Below are 23862 nucleotides of genomic sequence, written 5' to 3' on the forward strand. Positions count from 1 at the left end.
GAGAGCTGGGACTCAAGTCTCAAAGAAAAACCATTAGTAACACACTACGGCGTCATAGATTAAAATCCTTGCAGCGCACGCAAGGTCCCCCTGCTCAAGCCAGCGCATGTCAGGCCCGTCTGAATTGCAATGACCATCTGGATGATCCAGAGGAGGAATGGGAGAAGGTCATGTGGTCTGATAAGACAAAAATAGAGCTTTTTGGTCTAAACTCCACTCCGCCTGTTTTGGAGGATAAAGAAGGATGAGTAACAACCCCAAGAACACCATCCCAACCGTGAAGCAGGAGTGGAAACATCATTCTTTGGGGAATGCTTTTCTGCAAAGGGACAGGAACGACTCCACCGTATTGAGGGGAGGATGGATGGGGCCAAGTATCGCGAGATCTTGGCCAACAACCTCCTTCCCTCAGTAAGAGCATTGAAAGATGGGCCGTGGCTGGGTCTTCCAGCATGACAACAACCCGAAACACACAGCCGCGGGCAACTAAGGAGTGGCTCCGTAAGAAGCATCTCAAGTCCTGGAGTGCCTAGCCAGTCTCCAGACCTGAACCCAATAGAAAATCTTTGGAGGGCTGAAAAGTCCATATTGCCCAGCGGACAGTCCCCGAAAACCTGAAGATCTGGACAAGGTCTGTATGGAGAAGTGGGCCAAAATCCCTGCTGCAGTGTGTGCAAACCTGTTCAAGAACTACAGGAAAGCTATGATCTCTGTAATTGCAAACAAAGTTTCTGTACCCAAATATAAGTTCTGCTTTTCTGATGTATCAAATACTTATTGTCATGCAATAAAAATGTAAATGAATTACTTAAAATCATACAATGTGATTTTATGGATTTTGTTTTTAGATTCCATCTCTCGCAGTTGAAGTGACCTATGATAAAAAATTACAGACCTCTACATGCTTTGTAAGTAGGAAAACCTGCAAAATCGACAGTGTATCAAATACTTGTTCTCCCACTGTTATATGGAAAAAAATGGAAATCCAACATTGATGGTGTTAAGAGATACAGTTGAAGTCGGACGTTTACATACACCTTAGCCAAATACATTAAAACTCAGTTTTCACAATTCCTGACATTTAATCCCAGTAAAAATTCCCTGTCTTAGGTCAGTTAGGATCACCACTTTATTTTAAGAATGTGAAATTCAGAATATAGTAGAGAGAATGATTTATTTCAGCTGTATTTCTTTCATCACATTCCCAGTGGGTCAGACATTTACATACACTCAATTAGTATTTTTGGTAGCATTGCTTTAACATGTTTAACTTGGGTCAAAACGTTTTGGGTATAGCCTTCCACAAGCTTCCCACAATAAGTTGGGTGAATTTTGGCCCGTTCCTCCTGACAGAGCTGGTGTAACTGAGTCAGGTTTGTAGGCCTCCTTGCTCGCACACACTTTTTCAGTTCTGCCCACAAATTTTCTATAGGATTGAGGTCAGGGCTTTGTGTGGCCACTCAAATACCTTAACTTTGTTGTCCTTAAGCCATTTTCCACAACTTTGGAAGTATGCTTAGGGTCATTGTTCATTTGGAAGACCCATATTGCGACCAAGCTTTAACTTCCTGACTGATGTCTTGAGATGTTGCCATCTATTTTGGTTGGATGGTATTCTTCGGCTTGCAAAGCCACCCTCTTTTTCCTCCAAACGTAATGATGGTAATTATGGCCAAACAGTTCTATTTTTGTTTCATCAGACCAGAGGACATTTCTCCAAAAAGTATGATCTTTGTCCCCATGTGCAGTTGCAAACCGCCAGTCTGGCTTTTTTATGGCGGTTTTGGAGCAGTGCTTCTTCCTTGCTGAGCGCGCCTTTCAGTTATGTTGATATAGGACTCGTTTTACTGTGATATAGATTATTTTATACCTGTTTCCTCAAGCATCTTCACAAGGTCCTTTGCTGTTGTCTGGGATTGATTGACTTGTATGGCACTATTCGCTCCAAAGTACGTTCATCTCTTAGCAGACAGAACGCGTCTCCTTCCTTATTGGTATGACGGCGTGCGTGGTCCCATGGTGTTTATACTTGTGTACATTGTTTGTACAGATGAAGGTGTACCTTCAGGCGTTTGGAAATTGCTCCCAAGGTGTGAACCAGACTTGTGGAAGTCTACAATTGTTTTTCTGAGGTCTTGGCTGATTTCTTTTGATTTTCCCATTATGTTCAAACAAAGAGGCACTGAGTTTGAAGGTAGGCCTTGAAATACATCCACAGGTACACCTCCAATTGACTCAAATTATGTCAGTTACCCTATCAGAAGCTTCTAAATCCATTACATCATTTTCTGGAATTTTCCAAGCTGTTAAAGGCACAGTCAACTTAGTGTATGTAAACTTCTGACCCACTGGAATTGTGATACAGTGAATTATAAGTGAAATATTTTGTTTCTGTAAACAATTGTTGGAAAAAATACTTGTGTCGATGCACAAAGTAGATGTTCCTAACCGACTTGCCAAAACTATAGTTTGTTAACAAGAAATTTGTGGAGTGATGAAAAACGAATTATATTGACTCCAACCTAAGTGTATTAAACTTCTGACTTCAACTGTATGGAGGGGTTGACTAGAGCTGAAGGGTGGGGACTAATAAACAAAGATAACTAATGTAAATACACACTGTGTCCGTAAAATGTATATAGGTTTCAAAACTTTAGTGAAAAAGCACAGTAAAAAAATATATGGCAAATAGAAATCAAAACTGGATGGTCTTCAGAAATAGACGGGAGGGGTTGAGGGTAGTGGAAGGATAGGAGTAAAAAACAAACAAAAGATAACATTGTAAGATATATTGTGTCTAAAAAGTACAGTGCCTTCAGAAGTATTCAGACCCCTTGACTTTTTTCCACATTTTGTTAGGTTACAGCCTTAGACCGTTTACTCAGGACTTTGTTGAAGCACCTTTTGCAGCGATTACAGCTTCGGAGTCTTCTTGGCTATAAAGCTACATGCTTGGCACACCTGTATTTGGGGAGTTTCTCCCATTCTTCTGTGCAGATCCTCTCAAGCTCTGTCAGGTTGGATGGGGAGCGTTGCTGCACAGCTGTTTTCAGGTCTCTCCAGAGATGTTCGATCGGGTTCAAGTCCGGGCTCTGGCTGGGCCACTCAAGGACATTCAGAGACTTGTCCCGAAGCCACTCCTGTGTTGTCTTGGCTGTGTGCTTAGGGTCGTTCTCCTGTTGGAAGGTGAACCTTCGCCCCAGTTTGAGGTCCTGAGCGCTCTGGAGCAGATTTTCATCAAGGATCTCTCTGTACTTTGCTCCGTTCATCTTTGCCTTGATCCTGACTAGTCTCCCATTCCCTGCATTCAGGCCAAAGGGTTCAATCTTGGTTTCATCAGACCAGAGAATCTTGTTTCTCATGGTCTGAGAGTCTTTAGGTGCCTTTTGGGAATCTTTTGGGCCTTTTACTGAGGAATGGCTTCCGTCTGGTCACTCTTCCATAAAGGCCTGATTGGTGGAGTGCTGCAGAGATGGTTGTCCTTCTGGAAGATTCTCCTTTCTCCACAGAGGAACTCTAGAGCTCTGTCAGAGTGACCATTGTGTTCTTGGTCACCTCCCTGACCAAGACTCTTCTCGACCGATTGCTCAATTTGGCCGGGCGGCCAGCTTTAGGAAGAGTCTTGGTGGTTCCAAACTTCTTCCATTTAAGAATGATGGTGACCACTGTGTTCTTGGGGACCTCCAATGCTGCAAAAAAAATTGGAACCCTTCCCCAGATCTGTGCCTTGACACAATCCTGTCTCGGAGCTCTACGGACAATTCCTTCCACCTCAGGGCTTGGTTTTTGCTCTGACATGCACTGTCAACTGTGGGACTTTATATAGACAGTTGTGTGCCTTTCCAAATCATGTCCAATCAATTGAATTTACCACAGGTGGACTCCAATCAAGTTGTAGAAACATCAAGGATGATCAATGGAAACAGGATGCACCTGAGGTCAATTTTGAGTCTCATAGCAAATGGTCTCAATACTTATGTAAATATATATATWTTTTTTTTAGCAAAAATGTCAACCTGTTTTTGCTTTGTCATTATGGGGTGTTGTGTGTAGATTGCGAAGGATTATTTATTTGTCAATCTATTTTTAGAAAACTGCTGTAACTTAACAAAATGTTGAAAAAGTCAATACTTTCCCGAAGATAGCATGTATAAGCTGGAAGTAGAAGCTTAAGTGTTGTTGTTCGTTAGTTTACTCCAATTAGGAGAGGGGTTGTAAGGTTAGTCGAAAATAATACATCTAAAAAAAAATCAAAAAAAATAAATAATAATACTTTAAAACCTTTTTAAACCTCAGGTACACCACACGTTGCATTTCCTCCTGCACAGGAACATCCTCTGAGTCAGAGTGATCAAATTAAAATAGCAAATCTGTATGTGTCCATGTAATTGGCCCCATGGGGTTTGACTCTGAGTGTTATCACCATGTATCAACACCATGTTGCTCTCCACCGTAGGAATACACCATTGATGTGTTTTTCCGACAAAGCTGGAAAGATGAGCGCCTGTGTTTCAAAGGACCCATGGAGATGCTGCCTCTTAACAACCTCCTGGCCAGTAACATCTGGACCCCAGACACATTCTTCCTCAACGGGAAAAAGTCTATCGCCCACAACATGACCACACCCAACAAGCTACTGAGACTGAAGGATGACGGGACGCTGCTCTACACTATGAGGTACCAACCACGGGACCGTTCACTACTATTTCAGATAGAAATGTATCACATAGGACAGATAGGAGTACCGGTAATATAGTATGGGGAATCGTGTCAAGTCTATTCATTACATTTCTATCTGATAGAAAGGTATGGTGTAGAACAGAGATAGGATTGTCTGTCATTCTAAATCAGTAATCATTCATCACATTTCCATCTGCAACGTTCTAAATGTTTCACCTCACTGAATACATCCTTGTATTTGAGCTCTGACCATGTGGACTGACCAAGAGAAAATCTGACCCTGAACCATAATCCTTAAGAGTCTATTGACGCACCCGTGCGTCAAACTAAATAACATAGTAAAAATATCTCCATCAAAATCTGTCAGTTTAAACTGGAGATATCCGTTTCTTTGATTGGGCTGCGTCTCAAACTACCGCATCTGCCTATGTCAGAATTCGGRATCTACGGTGGAAGGTGGCCGAGCTACAGCAGTGCTTTTCAGACCATGAGACATCCCGAAAARCGGTCTTCCCACGAAAACCTCTGTAGCGTCTGAACCGTTRGGGCTACAAACTAATATGACCCTACTATGGAAAGGAGAGATTCTCACAAATACGATGGTGTTCTCCGTTTTGGATTTWTGATCTCCACAAGTGTCACTCGTCTGAAGGTAACTAGTAAAAAAAAAAAAAAATGAATGGAAGAAAAAAAAGGGGGGTTAAATATGTATCCAAAAAACAAAAATATTTCCTTAGCTTTCTTATATCTCTTAGATAAAGGAAAGACACTTCAAAATCGTATTCCCCGTTTTATTTTTGGACTGTCTGTTTGGCCATTTATGAATGTATAATTCAATGCGTTTCTATGGGCTATAGTAGTAAAGACCAAATGAAATATTTTTGTGGAATACCTACAGGGGTCCTAAAATTCCAAATCAAATAGCTAAATGATCCATGGTATGACCATCTTAAAACAATTCCATATGTTAGCTGAACCTCCCCTTCCCCACCCAAAGGCTTAYACTTATAGAGAATAATATCTGAGCTTTGTGTCTGAAAAACAAACGTTATGCTCACTGAAATACAGCCAGCCACGATTCACATATGGCCCTGAACTGGTTTGGTTATTGTTGTTGTGTGTGTAGGAGGTAACAAGAGCCTCTGCACAGCTATTCTACTCAGTCCAGCTCTTGGTAACGTAGGCTSATACAATTTTCTGTTCTTTTGTTCTTTGTGATGCTGTATTATGTATGTTATGGAACACTGACCAATATGTGGCAGATTAGATGAAATATTCACCCTTGAATTCATAATAGGCAGGAACAGGAAGTGATGACAACCAATAGCAATCATACGAATAGATCAGGACTTCCTGGTATCATTTTAGGAGGTATKATTTATTCCAGATCAATACCACCCACTAAGATCATCTTAATGCCAGATAAATAGATGCAAGAGAAATAGATGAACCATATTAACCCCTTTATAGCCATGTGACCTGACACTATTAAGCACGATCAGGCAACGCCGTCACTGGAATCAAAGTCTGATGAGTGAAAGAAGAAGAAGAAGAAGCGGATATCAGGCCCATCATTTGAAAAGATAATAGATTTCCCAACGACTCAGGAAATGAAACATCAGGACGTTTCTGCTTTTAATCGGTCCGGTTTTACTCCTGTCTCCTAATGTGTTTCCATTACCAGGAAAGAGATTAGCGCTCTACCTAGATTTATTGCATGGTACCAGCCTTTCAGAATCCACCGACATCAGGGGAAAGCTCCTTCTCTCCAGTGGAGYTAATGACTAAATGTGATTGCATTCTCACCCCCCCGATTCCCGAAACATTAGCCCGAGAGCAACAGAGTTTTCAGAGCAAGTCATACATTTGTCGCCACAAATAATTCATAKAGTGTTCTAATCCATTTCCATCATAATGTATGTGCTTAACAAGGTCAGGCTGCACCCCATTATATTATGATGCAGAAAAGGTTGAAGCAAGAGAGCATCATGTAGTATTCTTATTTCCATAGCAAACTGTACCTCTGATGCATGAAATATGGATATTAAGGAGCTGGTGCAGTCTTTTTGGCATGTTCATTACTTTGACGTGCACTGGTGACATCAACACATAACATGTAAATGTTAATCGCACAACAAATGCAGGTTCATTATTGTGAATGCAAAGAAAAATTGATTAAATGGGATGTTTTAGAATAGATGACACCTGTTCCATGTTACTTGATGCCACCTGTTACATGTTACTGTTCCATGTTTTTGTAAGGGAAAAAGGCAGCTCTCTATGCATGGACCTACATTAGGATATAGCTAATCATACCTGTATACCAYTATACTTTCCTTGTGAGACAGAAKAARCAGGTTATTCAATTTCCAGTCCTGCAGTTTCTCTTGTAACCACATGATGGCAGCCTTCCCTGTTCATAATACAGACCCATGAGAATTGGACTTCATATGACCCAATAAGATCTTGAAACATGTCCGCTGTTTTTGACACAATATAAGCAAAGTAATAACATTGAATAATGATYCAGTGAAGMMAACAGAACCTGAGTCCATATGGTCCTCAAGGACTAGAGGTGGCCTCATTTCATTGRTWTATCAATGTGTTTACATGTGTCARTATATYTGGTTACTTTGTGGAGAAGTTCTCTGTGAATACACTCTTGACATACAGCACATGGGGGATTTGACGTGAACCACAGCTGGGAATTCACAAATAATACAACCACCACAAGATGGCAGTATAATCTATGTAATGCCATGTGCTTGGATCAGGGTGAATTCTTGGTGTTTCTGTCTAGAAATGATGAGGCCTACAAGGGATAAAAATAACAAATCAAATTTAAAAAATTCGGCCTGTGATGTAATCGTACAGYCATTGTACTATCTATGCAACTAACATTAGCGCTGGAGATGAAGATGTCGATGATGACGGCAGCACTGGATTTGAAATGAACAGGATTATTATAGTATATCCGTAAGAGATTTGGGTTTATTGTCTTGATCTTTTGGGTCTTTCTCTAGGTTAACCATATCGGCAGAGTGTCCCATGCAGTTGGAGGACTTCCCAATGGATGCTCATGCTTGCCCTTTGAAGTTTGGAAGCTGTGAGTAAAATTCRATGTTGTTGATATTTTGTGTATTACACTTTGCCACACTAATAATACAACGGCACTGATCCCATACATATAAACATTACTTGGCCCAGACTTCTTATGATCGGCGTATGAGTCAATGACAGCATTATATATACCTCGGTAAACCTCCAACTCAGTAAACTACCAAATCAATTCCTCTAAAGAGACAATTGAGCTTGCACAGTATAGGATGGTACATATGGAAGAACATGGAAAGAACACTGAATCCAGCCACAACGACTGCGCCGCAATAAGGAGTAAGGAATAATAAGGAATAACCTGAATCGTGAAACCGGACGAGATAAACCTGGTTCAGTTAAACTAGGTGGAGGGTCAAAAGGTTTATCCATCCTTTAATCAAATTGCTTGTCCTTAATTACCTTTGGTAACCTGGCCCTTAATTACCTTTGGTAACCTYGCACGTGGCCTGTGGCCTCGGCACCTGGGCTATCCTACTGTACCACCTCGCCAGGGCTCCCAGGGCTGTATTACCATTTACCAATTAGACCTAAAAGCAGACTATGGTCAGGCAGGGCCTAGCCTTTTTGTGCACCCTCAGTGAGATTTGGTTGGGGGACCCCACACACCGCTGGCAAAACATTTTAGTAACCCCCCCTCTTGAGGGCGGAGAGAAAAAGTTAAAGTACACTTCCTGCATATCCACACATTTTGCCATGGGCATAGGGGGAAAAATGTAGCAATTTTAAAGCATGTTTTCTGCAATTCTACAAGTTTTGCCATGGGGCGAAGAGAACATTTAGCAATTTTAGAACTCATTCTATGCAATTCTACTCATTTTGCCATGGAGCGGAGAAAAAAAGTTYTCGTTTTACAGCTAATTTCCTGTAATTCTACACATTTTGCTATTGGGGTGGAGCAAATTATTTGCAGTTTTAAAGCTAGTGTCCAGAAATTTGACACATTTTGCAAGAACTTATGCCATGTTAATGTAATATTTGAGTGAGAGTGACTAACAAAATCAATGGCCCTTCGTGCCTGCTCGGTAATTCAGCCATGATTACTACATTTACATTTTAGTCATTTAGCAGACGCTCTTATCCAGAGTGACTTTTAGCAGCAATTATGGTTAAGTGCCTTGCTCAAGGGCACAGACAGATTCTTCTCCGAGTCGGCTCAGGGATTCAAACAGCAACCGTCCGGTTACTGGCCCAACACTCTTAACCTCCAGGCTACCTGCTGCCACTTCTACAAGTTTAAATAGCTGGRTAGATCTATTTACCTTTTTTTTATGCTGACATGGGCTAACTGAGTGACTGTCAGTGACTGGCATAACAAACAAAAAAACTGCTTATGCACAARCGAGTTTCGAAATTGCACCCGGTGTATTCTACTATTTGAATTCTCAACAGTTAGGTGAAACCCCCTCAACCCCCTCTCAAGTTGAAAACCATAAGTTCCGAAACCCAGAGGATTTCCAGAACTGGAAACTGCTTGTACTGTTGTATCCAGCAGTCACACCAGCATCTGCGGCTAAGCATCTCATCCTGTTATGTTAACATTCTCCTGAAGTGTTGTGGGTTGGGGCAAGGTATATGGGTGTTGCCTGCCTGGTTTAAGTGCTGTCCTGAAATAGCTCAGCCGTACCTTGACCTTTTAGACGGGGACACCACAGATGGATAGTCCCAGGGAAGCTAATAGGAATACCCTGAGCATGTCACACTATAGTAAACCCTGGGCTTTGTCACACCATAGGACGTATATAGCCAGATTATCTAGCTGATTGGACTGCCCCTACAGATGTAGGATCTTAATTTGATCACTGTTTTGTTGCTGAGAATGTTTCTGCTAAGCAGGAAACACACACTTGTAGTGTATTTGAGTTTTAAAAAGGCTTCTAAAGTTTAGAATTTCCACTTTCAAATTTCAGACTAGATTTGCCCTAACGAAAAAGGACAGACACTCAAAAAACATTTGCATTTGAGTCATTTACATACAGAGCATACCGATACAATTACTACGGTATAACAGTTGTCTAAGCACTGTGACCACAGGCTCTATTTCTCATTCCATCACCCACACATCCCACTTCACCACCAGATACAACTGCTTTCCTGTGCAGCCCAGCTCACAGGGGATATGAAGGATGATGGAAAGTGCATCTTGCCTTAACTCGCTTGGCCCACAGTTGACCTTTTTTTCAAGCGGCACAGAAAAACAAAGTTTTATCAAATAATGTTCATGATAAGTACAATGTATGTGCTAGTGTGTGGGGAGGAGGGAGTGTGTGTATGTTTGTACAGATGTGGGATTGTAATTTGATCACCCTGTTGCAGGAGAACTGTTGCAGGACATTTCAAATGTGTAGTCTATTTGAGAGTTAAAAATGCTTCTGAAGTTTGTCATTTCCACTTTGAAATTTTAGATTTGATTTGCCCTAACAAAAAATGTATCAACCTCTACAAAAATGTCCATTAATTATTTCCTGTTTCCTGATTATTTTCCTGCTATAACAAACTGGAACAAATTAAGAGCCTACATTTGTATAGGTCTGTGGATTAGCATGGAAAATGTCTGACCTTACCATGCTGCTGCTGGTAAGACGTCATTCGGGGGTCAATGCAACGTCATACTTGAGACGTGGGATCTCCTTCTTCTGCTTTTTTGACACACTATTGTATATTGTATTTTTAGCAGGCACTCTTTCTAAGATGAACTCATAATTAGTGCACTGTACTACAAGGAACAGTGAAATATTGAAATGACCAGCAAAAATACATCACAGGTCAAAAATGGGCCCTTTTGACACTATTCCACATCTAAATTCATAAAATGGTTAAATTGATGTAAAAAACTATATCGTGATGCAGTAATAATCTACAAGAGTGCTGTAATAAACAGTCATTGAAGTCTATGGAATGATGACACTCAAGTCTCTCTCAGTCTTCAACCAATCAGAGCTGTGGTGAACTGAAGTGCTTTTAGGAGCTGGGTTCTCTATTGTCATCCATGCATTACTAACACAAGGTTATCTGTGTGGAGAGTACAGAGGACCGRATGCGCCCCAAATGGCACCCTATTCCCTATTTTGTGCACTACTTTTGACCCAGGTCAAAAGTAGTGCACTATATAGGGAATAGCGTGCCATTTGGGACCTAGGCACAGCCTCTTTTGATATACGAGGCTGATTTAAATGGGTTGCATATTACAGGCAAGGCTCAATCAGTGCATTGCTGTATACACAGTGTAGCTCTTTTCTATTCCCATGGTCAATTAAAATCACGCTGGTAAATCACGCTGGTTTTAGACGCTGGTAAACCCTCCTATTACTATTAGGTACAAGCACAGTCTCCTCGCAGGTACAGTAGATGGCTCAGGTTTTCAGATTATGATATATGAGTGCGTGGACAGTATCTAAACAAAGATTATATCAAATCTATCCATCATTTCATTTGTTCATTTGTTCATTGTTCATGTATTTGTTCGTTCATTTATTCATTTGCCACATTCATCCATTCATTCAGTTACTCATTCATCWATCGCAYSTCCTAATGTTCATGTTACGTAATAGATGGGTTTGTATCGTGCAATCTCAGTCAGGAAGAGGTTGCCGTTAAGTTGGCATAGGTGACAGGCACCGCCTGCCAAATCCTTTAGCTCTACAACTAAATCGTGGTATCTCCCGCGTCATTATCCTTAATGCTTCTAAACCCACCCAACTTTACATTTTGGCCCTGGCTTTCGGCTAAAGCCATCCAAGAAGTCTGACTGTAAATAGCAATCCACTAGGCATGGCCAGTGGTACCAGTACTACAGCAAAGTGCTATGACATGCTATTGAGCTTGGTTGCTTAGTTACTGCACTTTACATTGATCCATCACTTTCTTTTTCTTTGTTCTTCCCACCCAACACACACGCGCACACACACAGGCATTTTCCTCCTACAACTAGGGAGAAATGCTTGTTTAGTCCCTAGGAACATTCACAGTGTACCTCATTTTGATTATTTTCTTTAATCCAGAAAGACACTTTGTCATCCGGGGATTAAACTACAGTCATTCTTTTCATCCTTAATTAGAATTTTTTTTTTTTTTAAATGACATGGAACATGGAACATGGAAATTAAGTTGAAATGAAGTAGACTGGTACAGTGTATAGCCTTGAAGAACATGACTCACCCTCACATTTTCTTTCTCTCTCTCAGTGTTCTCTCTCTCTCTCTGTCTCATTTTCTTTCTTCCAGGTTCCTGTGGTTCATCCCTTTCTTAACCTGGTTCTCTAGGCCTTTGTGTTTTTCAATTTTATATACAAACCATCTACAAATGCTGAGGAATCGATACAGATGCAGGATATTCATTTTGATCAACCTGTTGCAGGAGAACTTTMCTGCAATGCAGAACATGTACATGTAGTGTATTTGAGGATTTAAAAGGCTTCTGAAGTTTGTAATTTCCACCTGGAAATTCATTTCAGACTGGATTTTAACTTACGAAAAATGTCCGTTAATTACAATCGAAATAACAATTCAAATTTCCTGTTGCTGTTGGATTATTTTCCTGCTATAGCAAACTGTCTCAAATTAAGATCCTATATCTGTACCTCCACGTATTTCCCATGGTTCTGACTGGCCCATTATTCCTCCCTATCCACRTTCCTCTGCATCTCCCTGCATGCTTAAAGAGACCTAGGCCTCAAATTGATACAGATAGGAAAGYTGCTGTTTCTGAGGTTTCTCTCAGAATGTTGGCGCTGTATTTTTAGGACAGGTGMGGTTTCACGTCAAATATCCYACACTGTTTCAACAGTGACAGTGTTCAAGAGAGGAACAGCTTGCTAGTTGTTTCAGTTTAAATGAGGTTAACACCTCTGATAAAGCGTAAATCCTTCATCTGCACTTGATTGAATTCTCTTTGTTGGACTGCAGGTAATGTCCTAGCCAGTGCTTTCCTGAATCCCGAGACTAGGTTACTGACTAGCCTAAAGGTTGCACCCTTATACTTTACATACAATATAAAACGCAACATGCAACAATTTCAAAGATTTTACTTYGTTACAGTTCATATCATGAAATCAGTCAATTGCAATAAATTCATTAGGCCCTAATCTGTGCATTGCCATGCTGAAACATGAGCTGATCTCTTCACGGTATCTCTGCATTCAGATTGCCATCGATATAATGCAATTGTGTTCATTGCCCTTAGCTTATGCCTGCCCATACTATAACCTCATCGCCATCATGGGGCGCTCTGTTCACAACATTGACATCAGCATTGACATTGACATTGACATCAGCAAATCGCTCGCTCACATGACGCCATACCGGGGTCTGCAGTTGTGAGACCGAGTGGACATACTGCCAAATTCTCTCAAACGATGTCGGAGGTGGCTTATGGTAGAGAAATTAACATTKAATTATCTGGCAACAGCTCTGGTGGACATTCCTGCAGTCAGCATGCCAATTGCACGCTCCCTCAAATCTCGAGACATCTGTGGCTGTCACACCCTGATCTGTTTCACCTGTCTTGTGCTTGTCTCCACCCCCCCACCAGGTGTCTCCCATTTGTTCTCATTATCCGCTGTGTATTTATACCGGTGGTTCCGTATTTATACCGGTGGTTCCATCTATCTGTAGCCAGTTCGTCGTCTCCGTTTTTCCGTACTCCTGTTTTCCTAGTCCCTGTTTTCTAGTCCTCCCGGTACTGATCTTTTCTGCCTGCCCTGACCCTGAGCCGACTGCCATACCATTCTGCCTGCCCTGACCTCCAGCCTGCCTGCCGTCCTGTACCCATCTGACTCTGACCTGGTTTACGAACTTCTGCCTGTCCTCGACCTGCCTCTTGCCTGCCCCTTGTCTATTAATAAATATCAGAGCCTCAAACCATCTGCCTCCTGTATCTGCATTTGGGTCTTGTCCTGTGTCGTTATAGTATGAACTGGCCATGACTGACCCAGCACTCTCCCTACATGGAGCCACCATTGGAAGWATTAGGAGCTACTCCAGAACCTTATGGAAGGACATACTTTGGCGGAACGCCATGTCCAGTGTTTCAAATCATTACTGGAGAAATTCCGTGGACTATCGATCAGGCAGCATGCCACAACGGAGACCTCCTAGATGCTCAGTAATSGTMCTACCAGTGGTGATTTTGTCCAGCCTACCCCGGCTTCCCGAGAACCCCACTTACCTCCTCCGGAGCGCTATGCTGGGGATCCTGGAAKCTGCCGGGCATTTCTTTCCCAGTGCTCCCTCATCTTTTGAGCTGCAACCCTCTTCGTTTCCTTTGGATCGTTCGAAGATAGCGTATCTAATAACGCTGATGTCTGTAAGGGCTCTCACCTGGGCTACGGGGTTTTGGGAGCAACAATCTGCCATTTGCCTTCGTCTGGAGGATTTCGTGGCGGAGGTGAGGAAGGTGTTCGATTCAATGGTGTCTGGGAGAGAGGAGGCCCGAAAGCTAATTCTACTACGTCAAGACTCCCGTAGTGTGGCAGACTACGTGGTAGACTTTCGCACGTTGGCCGCCGAGAGTGCCTGGAACATGGAATCCCTGTTCGACATCTTCCTTCATGGATTATTGGCGGAGATTAAAGACYAACTCGCAGCTCGGGAGTTACCCGTAGACACAACTCCATCATAGCCTTAACCATAAGGATCGATGGGCGCCTTTGGGAACGCAGGAGGGGGAGATCTGTTCTCGACCACACTGGTCCATGACCGCTTTCTCGCCTCCGAAGAACCCAGGAATTCCCCGACGCCTGCATTCTCGAGAGGATCCAAGTCACCCGAGCCCCCTCGGGAATCATCAGGGACGGGCGACTCGTTTACTCCAGAGCCTATGCAACTGGGCAGGGCTAGATTGTCGCCTATGGAACAATTACGCAGGCTGAGCTCCAACAGTTGCCTGTATTGTGGTGCTACAGGGCATTACATATCCACCTGTCCAGTAAAAGACCAGGCTCATCAGTAGATKRGAGTACGCTGGTGGGCCATACTGGGAGTCTTCTAACTCCTATTACTCGTACCCCTTTCCATGTTATCCTGCTGTGGGGTGATTGGTCTAAATCTCTCTGGGTGATCATTGACTCTGGGGCTGATGAGAGTTTTGTGTACGCTACTCTAGTATCTGAGCTGGGTATCTCCACACAACTCCTCTCCATTCCCATGGACGCCAGAACACTGGACGGACGCTCCATTGGCAGGGTCACTCATAGTACGGTTTCCATTAACCTGTGAGTGTCGGGCAATCACATTGAGTCCATACAGCTTCTACATATCTCCCCATGTTCCTGTTGTTTTGGGATTMTCATGGTTCCAGAGGCACAACCCCCTGATTGACTGGACCACTGGTTCTATCCTGGGTTGGAGTCCGTTCTGCCACTCACATTGCCTTAAAGCGGCGCAGTCTGCCCCGGGATGTCCTCCTGCGGGCTCTGGAAAAGCCTTGGATTTCTCCGCCGTTCCCACGGAGAACCAGGACCTCCTGGAGGTTTTCAGCAAGACTTGCGCCACCTCCCTTCCTCCACATCGCCCCATGATTGCGCCAATGWCTTCCTCCACCACACTGCCTCGTGGGCGGCTATATTCCCTCTCTGGCTGCTGGGAGACAAGTGGAAGAACGCCTTCAACATCCTTGTTTGCTACCGTTCTGCTCAAGAGCATGTCCTCCATGTCCGACAAGTCCTCCAGCGCCTCCTAGAGAACCAGTTGTTTGTGAAAACTGAAGGGTGTGAATTCCATCGCTCCACTATCTTTTTTCTGGGATACGTCATCGCTGAAAGGGACATTCAGATGGAGCCTGACAAGGTGAGAGTGGTGATGGATTGGCCCCAACCCACCTCTAGAGTGCAGCTGCAATGTTTTGTACTGCTGCTTCATTCGGAGCCACAGCACCCTGGCTTCATCCCTCTCTGCACTCACTTCTCCTACGGTTCCCATGGTCCCAAGCTGCCGACAGGGCATCCTGTCAGTTCGCGGTGGAGGTTTACTCCTCGGACATTGGAGTGGGGGCCATTTTGTCCCAATGTTCGGCCCAGGACCAAAAGTTGCACCCCTGCACTTTCCTTTCTCATCGTCTGAATTCTGCTGAGAGGAACTATGACATTGGTAATCGAGAGCTTCTTGCGGTCAAGTTGGCGCTGGAGGAGTGGAGGCACTGGCTTGAAGGGGCAGAACACCCATTCTTAGTTTGGACTGAGAAACTTATATATTATATTATATCTTCGCACCGCCAAACTCCTGAACTCTAAACAAGCTCGTTGGGCTCTGTTATTCAGTCGGTTTAACTTTACCATCACCTACCGCCCGGGGTCCAATAATGTTAAGCCTGATGCTCTCTCTCGCCTGTATAGTTCTGCGGCTACACCAGCAGATCCAGAGACCATCCTCCCCTACCTCCTGTCTCCCTACTACACTTGTCTGGGGAATCAAGAGCAACGTGCAGCATTCCCAGCCGGACCCCAGAGGGCCCTGATTCGGACCCGCTCCCCAAGTCCTGGAATTGGAACATTCCTCAATGCTTACCTATCATCCCAGCTCCCGCCGGACCCTGGCTTTCATCCGACAAAGTTTTTGGTGGCTATGGTTTCTGATGTCTCCACACTGTGTGCGCTCAGAACAAGACTCAGCGGCAAGCACCGGCTGGCCTCTTTCAACCACTCCCTGTGCCTCATCGCCCCTGGTCCCATATATCCCGGTCACTGGTCTCCCTCTGTCTGATAGCAACACCACCATCCTTACAGTGGTGGATAGGTTTTCTAAAGCCGCCCATTTCATTCCCCTCCCCAAGTTACCTTCAAGTTACCTGCAAGTTACCTGCACCCTCATTGGGTTGTCGGCTAGCCTGTCCTCCGGGTTTCATTCTRAGTCCAACGGCCAGTTGGAGCGTGCAAATCAGGACCCGGAGACGACTCTCCGTGCCTCGTCTCGGCCAATCCCACCACCTGGAGCCAGCAACTCGTGTGGGTGGAGTACGCCCAGAACACCCTTCCCTGCTCGYCCACTGGGCTCTCACCTTGTGAGTGTTCCCTGGGTTACCAGCCTCCACTCTTCCCAGAGCAAGAGGACATCTTCCCAGATGTTAGTCTGTCGCTGTCGGTGTACATGGAAGAGATTCCGGTCCACTCTTCTTAAGAACTCCTCCCGTTATCGTCTCGGGCAGAGGGTATGGCTCTCCACTCGGGATCTGCCCCACAGGGTGGAATCCCGTTAACTTTCCCCCCACTTTATCGGCCCCTTTCCCATCTCTAAAATCSTTAGTCCCACTGCTGTTCGTTTTCTGTTGCTTCCCTCCGTATACATCTCATGGTTCATGTGTCTAAGATTAAACCTTTGTCTCACAGCCCTTTGTCTCCTGTTTCCAGGCCCACCCCCCTCCCCGTCTCATTGATGGCCATCCATCATACACGGTGAGACGCCTCGTGAGTGTTCAACCTCGGGGCAGGGGTTTCCAGTACCTGGTTGACTGGGAGGGTTATGTACTGGAGGAGAGGTGCTGGGTCCCCGCTAAGGACATCCTGGACCCGGCCCTCATCGCTGACTTTCACCGCCGGCATCCCGGTCAACCAGGTATGCGCCCGGGTAGGACGCCAGYTGGCGCCCCTAGAGGGGTGGTACTGTCACACCCTGATCTGTTTCACTTGTCTGGTGCTTGTCTCCACCCCCCACCAGGTGTCTTCTATTTGTTCCCATTATCCTCTGTGTATTTATACCGGTGGTTTCTGTTTGTRTGTTGCCWGTTCGTCTTGTCTCGTCAAGCCTARCAGCYTATTTTTCTAGTCCTCCCGGTTCCAACCTTTTCTTCCTGCCCTGACCCTGTCTGCCATACCATTCTGCCTGCCCTGACCTCGAGCCTGCCTGCCGTCCTGTACCCATCTGACTTTGACCTGGTTTACGGACTTCTGCCTGTCCTCYACCTGCCTCTTGCCTGCCCCTTGTCTATTAATAAATATCAGCGACTCGAACCATCTGRCTCCTGTGTCTGCATTTGGGTGTTATCCTGTGTCGTTATAGTGGCATTGTGTTGTGCGACAACACGGCTAATTTTAGAATGCCCATTTATTTTACCCAGCGCAAGGTGCACCTGTGTAATGACCATGCTGTTTAATCAGCTTCTTGAAATGCCACACCTGTCAGGTGGATGGATTATCTTGGCAAAGAAGAAATACTCACTAACAGGGATGTAAACAAATTTGTGAGAAACCATATTGCGCTTTTTATGTGWTTAGAAKAATTCTYGGATCTTTTCATTTCAGCACATGAAACATGGGACCTACACTTTACATGTTGCATTTATATTTTTGTTCAGTGTAGAATGTACATAGTATATATCTGATGATTGGAAATTTGAGGGTAACAATACTTTTGTTAATTAATTTAAAAAAGGAAAAATAGATACATCATGAGTAGTGTAAAAGTGTGTTTCTGGTTGTAACAGATCTCCAAAATCTTCATATTTAATATGCCCTACCTGGCTACTGTAAACTATAGCTGACCTGAACGTTGTATTACTCATCGATCCAGACTGTTCTATTGATACAGCCTATTAAGAGATCCTAATGGTTGGCAGGCCTTTGTGTTCTATCTTGGGTCAGTGTTTCAGGAGAGGAGCCAATGCAACTCCTTGTGGATGTCATGAGTCTTTAGGGCTTTGCCCCAGCTTTAGAGTGACCTCCACACTGGACCCTCCTGTAATCCTCTAGGTAAGAGGGATGAGGTCCTAAGGGTGGAAAATCGACACAGAGAGCTGACAAGAGAAATCATTTCCCTTTTAGATTAATTGGGAAATAATTTGATTACAGATCACTGATTTGAGCAGAAAACTAGTAGGCTACAATCTGAAGTTGGTGGGTTTGTGTGTGTGTATGCCTGCCTGCCTGTCTGTCTACCTGTCCGTCTGCCCATTTGTCTGTCTGTCTACGTATGCATCTGTGTCTTTCTGTATGTCACGATGCCTGATGACCCTCTCTGCTGTGGCAGAGGCGTAATTTGGACCAGACCTTGGGGGTCAGTGTTAGCCGACACTGTCAGCGCCAATCAGCCACTGTGGCTATGTGATTAACAAGCTGTGTTGCGGTGCAAACATGCGCTCAACCACAGTTCAATCCAAGCCTGAAGCCCCCAGAGGGGCAAAGTTGGCAGAGTCCCTTATTCTAGTCTATACTGTACAGCTTCCGGTGGATTTCCTTACTATGGTAAAGGAAAAGAGATTGGGTATAGCRGTGTTGTCTCTTAAGCTCTGTTCTTAGAGAGAAAACCATTCACCACATAACTGACAAATCCACAAACGCAATGGGTGCCTAGCTGTACTCAACACAGCAGGATCAGAAGCAACTTTTTGTCACTGGGACTTTGCATTTGCTAAATAAATCAACTTGAACACCAAACCACTACTTAGTTTCACTTAGAGTAGGATATGAGGAACCTTGTGTCCTGGACATAAGTAACAAACTGTTATGTTCCTTTCCCAGCATGCATGTCATGCTTACACGATATAGGCCTCCGATTGTGTTGCCAGAAGAATGTTTAGCCCTAGAAATAGCTTCATCCTAGTGTCGATTGACTCAACATCTGAGTTTCAACTATAGTTTCGATCTGAGACATGCTAGTTCCTGATATGTGCCCTGGCCTGTATAATATCTCATTAGCGTCCTCACAGTGTCCTGTTTCTCTCTTTCAGATGCCTATCCAGTCTCTGAGGTGGTGTACCTCTGGCAAACTGGTGCTGCCAAGTCTGTAGTGGTGGCAGAAGACGGATCCCGTCTCAACCAGTACCACCTGATTGGCCAGACCGCAGGCTCTGAGGACATCTACACCAGTCGAGGTGAGGTACAGTTCAAGTCGGAGGTTTACATACACTTAGGTTGGAGTCATTAAAACTCGTTTTTCAACCACTCCACAAATTTCTTGTTAACAAACTATAGTTTTGGCAAGTTCGCGTTAGGACCATCTACTTGTGCAAGACACAAGTAATTTTCCAACAATTGTTTACAGACAGGTTATTTCACTTATAATTATTCACTGATCACAATTCCAGTGGGTCAGAAGTTTACATACACTAAGTTGACTGTGCCTTTAAACAGCCTGAAAAATTCCAGAAAATGATGTCATGGCTTTAGAAGCGTCTGATAGGCTAATTGACATCATTTGAGTCAATTGGAGGTGTACCTGTGGATGTATTTCAAGGCCTACCTTCATACTCAGTGCTCTTTGCTTGACATCATGGAAATCAAAAAAATCAGCCAAGACCTCAGAAAAACAATTGTAGACCTCCACAAGTCTGGTTCATCCTTGGGAGCAATTCCAACGCCTGAATCGTACTTTGGTGCGAAAAGTGCAAATCAACAAATATCGTACTTTTGTGAGAATGTCCTCTGGTCTGATGAACAGAAATAGAACTGTTTGGCCATAATGACCATCGTTATGTTTGGAAAAAAGCGGGAGGCTTGCAAGCCGAAGAACACCATCCCGACCGTGAAGCACGGAGGTGGCAGCATCATGTTGTGGGGTGCTTTGCTGCAGGAGGGACTGGTGCACTTCACAAATAGATTCTATCATGAGGAAGGTCATAGTATTGGCTACTTGCCGAGTACGCTCGCTAACGTGCTAACTTATTAGCTAGCATGGCTAACTGAAAATTATGTGATATATTGAAGCAAAAAGCGGGAGGCTTGCAAGCCGAAGAACACCATCCCGACCGTGAAGCACGGAGGTGGCAGCATCATGTTGTGGGGGTGCTTTGCTGCAGGAGGACTGGTGGCACTTCACAAAATAGATTCTATCATGAGAAGTCATAGTATTGGCTACTTGCCGAGTACGCTCGCTAACGTGCTAACTTATTAGCTAGCATGGCTAACTGAAAATTATGTGGATATATTGAAGCAACATCTCAAGACATCAGTCAGGAAGTTAAAGCTTCGTCACAAATGGGTCTTCCAAGTGGACAATGACCCTAAGCATACTTCCAAAGTTGTGGTAAAGTGGCTTAAGGACAACAAAGTCAAGGTATTGGAGTGGCCATCACAAAGCCCTGACCTCAATCCTATAGAACATTTGTGGGCAGAACTGAAAAAGCGTGTGCGAGCAAGTAGGCCTACAAACCTGACTCAGTTACACCAGTTCTGTCAGGAGGAATGGCCCAAAATTCACCAAGCTTACTGTGGGAAGCTTTTAAGCAATTTAAAGGCAATGCTACCAAATACTAATTGAGTGTATGTAAACTTCTGACCCACTGGYAATGTGATGAAAGAAATAAAAGCTGAAATAAATCATTATTTCTACTATTATTCTGACATTACACTTAAAATAAAGTGGTGACCCTAACTAACCTAAGACAGGGAATTGTTACTCGGATTGAATGTCAGGAATTGTGAAAAACTGAGTTTAAATGTGTTTGGCTAAGGTGTATGTAAACTTCCGACTTCAACTGTATATACACTCAACCTGTCCCAGGTCTCTTCCAATATCCACACTAGCATACCCTAGAATTAAGCAATGTATTACGGTATGCATTCTAATTGCTATGCACATATGGATGTTGGAATGGAATGTAGACTGAGACATTTTGATTTAGATTTGTAGGACCCCTTTAGGTATCAAAGAATATATATTTTTTTWAATGATCAAATATTGTATTTTGGCKTTTACTACGATAGCCCATAGAAACGCATTGAGTAACACATTCAAAATTAATTAAAAAGAAGGTTTTGAATTGTCTGTCCTATATCTAGGAGACATAAGAAAGCTCAGGAAATAWMTTTTTTTGGACACATTTAACCCATTATTTTTGTTGCCACAAAACTACCTCCATTCTTCCGTTCATTTGTATGGGTTACCTTCAGACGAGTCCCGTGACACTAGTGGGGGTCGTAGAGCAAAACGAAAGTCTCATCTTTCCATAGAGTGGTCATCTTAGTTGGTAGGCCAAACCGTTCGGACGCTACAGACGTTTTCGTGAGAAGACCGAAGCCCGGGATGTCTCATGGTCTGACAAACACCGATGTAGCTCGGCCACCTTCCACCGCAGGWGCGGAARGCTGACATAGGTGGACGAGGTGGATTAAGACACAGCCCATGCAAATATCTCCATCTTAAACTGACCGATTTTCATGGGGATTTTGTTATGATGCTACTTAGATTGACGCACAGGTGCGTCACTAGACTCTTAACGATTACGTTGGGGGAATTTATATTTTGGGGAAAGTATCCTATTCCTTTCAAATGTCATTTTTAGTTTGACTTCTCCAAACTCCACTGTACTTCACTGTAGGCTAGAGGGGGGGAAAGGAAATAGTTTGGAGAAGGAGCAAGAGCAGGAAGGGAAGTAGCCAGCTGTCACTTAGGCTACACATGGACTCACTTATTCCTGTCCTGAGTCAAGGGTTAATCCCGTGTTGACTGTCCCATCAGGCTTTTGCATAAGAGGACGACATCACAGCGCCCGCAGGGATRGGACATCCCAGGCCCCCGGGCAGGGACACGTGGGACTGAAAGGCTTAATTCCCTTATGTAAAGTGGAACTGTATTACACATCAGCTGCTGTCTGCAGAATGGCTATTAAAAGTGTGGATTTCCCTGGTATTGTGCGTAGAATAGCAGAAACCATCCAGCCCAGTCAGAGTCATCATCATAGCCGTTTAACACTTTGGCCATGAAAGGAGAGGAGAGGCAGGACAGTCCCTCCATGGCAATCTCCCTTGATCATGGATAAGACCTAAAACCCTCCCTGCCTGTTAAGTAGGCAGCGGGATCCTATAAGCTTCCCTGCGGGGCCACTGTAAAGTGTAAACTATAGTCCATTTGTGGACTGACCCCGAACTTCAGTAGGCCCGCGAGCTAAAAGTGTGTTTCTGTGCATCTCCTTTCCTCCACCTGCTCCTCTCTGCTTGRCAGCAGTGACAAATGGGAGCTGCGGAGGTCAGGCGGTGGCTGTAGGCCGTCTGTCTGGCCCAGGGCCAAGTCTGTGGAGTTCACTGTCCCCYATGGGAATCCASTGGGTCAGTTCTGTTGTGGTTCTTGAATTAGCATGTGCCTAATCTTAGGTACAATCCCTCTATGGCTAAATSAAGARGAGATTATCAAACGGCTRGGTTTAGGGACATGACATCCTATACCCCCTCACAGTACATTTACAAAATAAGTACCGTACTCCCCTAAAATGATATAGTACACTGTTTGMTAAAAGAGGGAAATATAGTATATCCTGCAAAATGGAGTGCCTTAGTTGGGTTTAGAACAGTGTGCCTTTATGCAATGTCTCCTTTGGACATAATCCCAAAACCCAGCCCATTCCCAGTTTTCTTTTTTATATTTGAATATTTACATGTAAGTACGTTTTTTTACTTAGTATTTCAAGAACATTCTGGGACCACCGTTGCCTTAGTACTCACCAGTTGACCAACATGGCTGCGTTATTGTCTGCAATGAATGGAAGTTCCCCATAAACGCTCCAAAATCCTTGCAGTAAAATCCACCAAAGGTACATGTTCATTCCTCTATGAGTCTCATCGGGCTCCATGCATCAATAGCAAACAGTCCGGATGGAGGATCGGTCCCCAGTGGGTCGCTCGCTCGCTCGAGGCGGAGAGAGGCTGGGAGTCATGGGTGTCTCCCCGGMGGGCCGAGAAGACGCCGGCGAGCTGGGGCTTCTGGGGTTGGAGACATGGTGCCTGCGTTGGCCCTGCGTCCTTTTGGCTCACAGAAACACAAACTTCCCATGGGGCACCAGGTCAGCCCCCCTCCATCACACCCCTGGGAGAATTGTCATTAACAAGGAGGTGTGCAGGTATCTGTCCGTCAGTCGCTGGAGATTTGGTAGCGTCGCGTCCTTGTCGAMTGRGKGAGGCCAGAGCACAGCAGAGCAGAGCCGAGCTGAGTGAGTGGGCAGGACTGAGCTAGCGTTTTCCCTGATGGCAGGATGCAGATTGTGACAGGGGATTAGTGAGATACAGAAATCGGATTTTGCCTSGAGAACGCAGCAGTCATCAGTGGATTTTCTATAGTTTATCAGGCGCCGGCTGTGGGAAGCTGGAAAGGATTTTTTATAAAGCTTCAAATGCAATCTTCAGTTGGTTAACAGGATATGTTTGTTTTT

General features: G+C 44.2%; 1 protein-coding gene across 1 annotated transcript in view; it reads left to right on the plus strand.

Moving 5' to 3' along the window:
* Window positions 1–23862, plus strand: part of gabra5 (gamma-aminobutyric acid type A receptor subunit alpha5) — a 34838-nt gene that overhangs the window by 5143 nt on the left and 5833 nt on the right. The window contains exons 5-7 of the mRNA XM_023997647.2: window positions 4457–4677; window positions 7704–7786; window positions 19450–19593. Coding sequence (XP_023853415.1) covers window positions 4457–4677; window positions 7704–7786; window positions 19450–19593 — 448 coding nt within the window. The remainder of the gene's footprint in view (window positions 1–4456; window positions 4678–7703; window positions 7787–19449; window positions 19594–23862) is intronic.

The sequence above is a fragment of the Salvelinus sp. IW2-2015 genome, linkage group LG12 (genome assembly GCF_002910315.2).
Source record: "Salvelinus sp. IW2-2015 linkage group LG12, ASM291031v2, whole genome shotgun sequence".
Classification (NCBI taxonomy): domain Eukaryota; kingdom Metazoa; phylum Chordata; class Actinopteri; order Salmoniformes; family Salmonidae; genus Salvelinus; species Salvelinus sp. IW2-2015.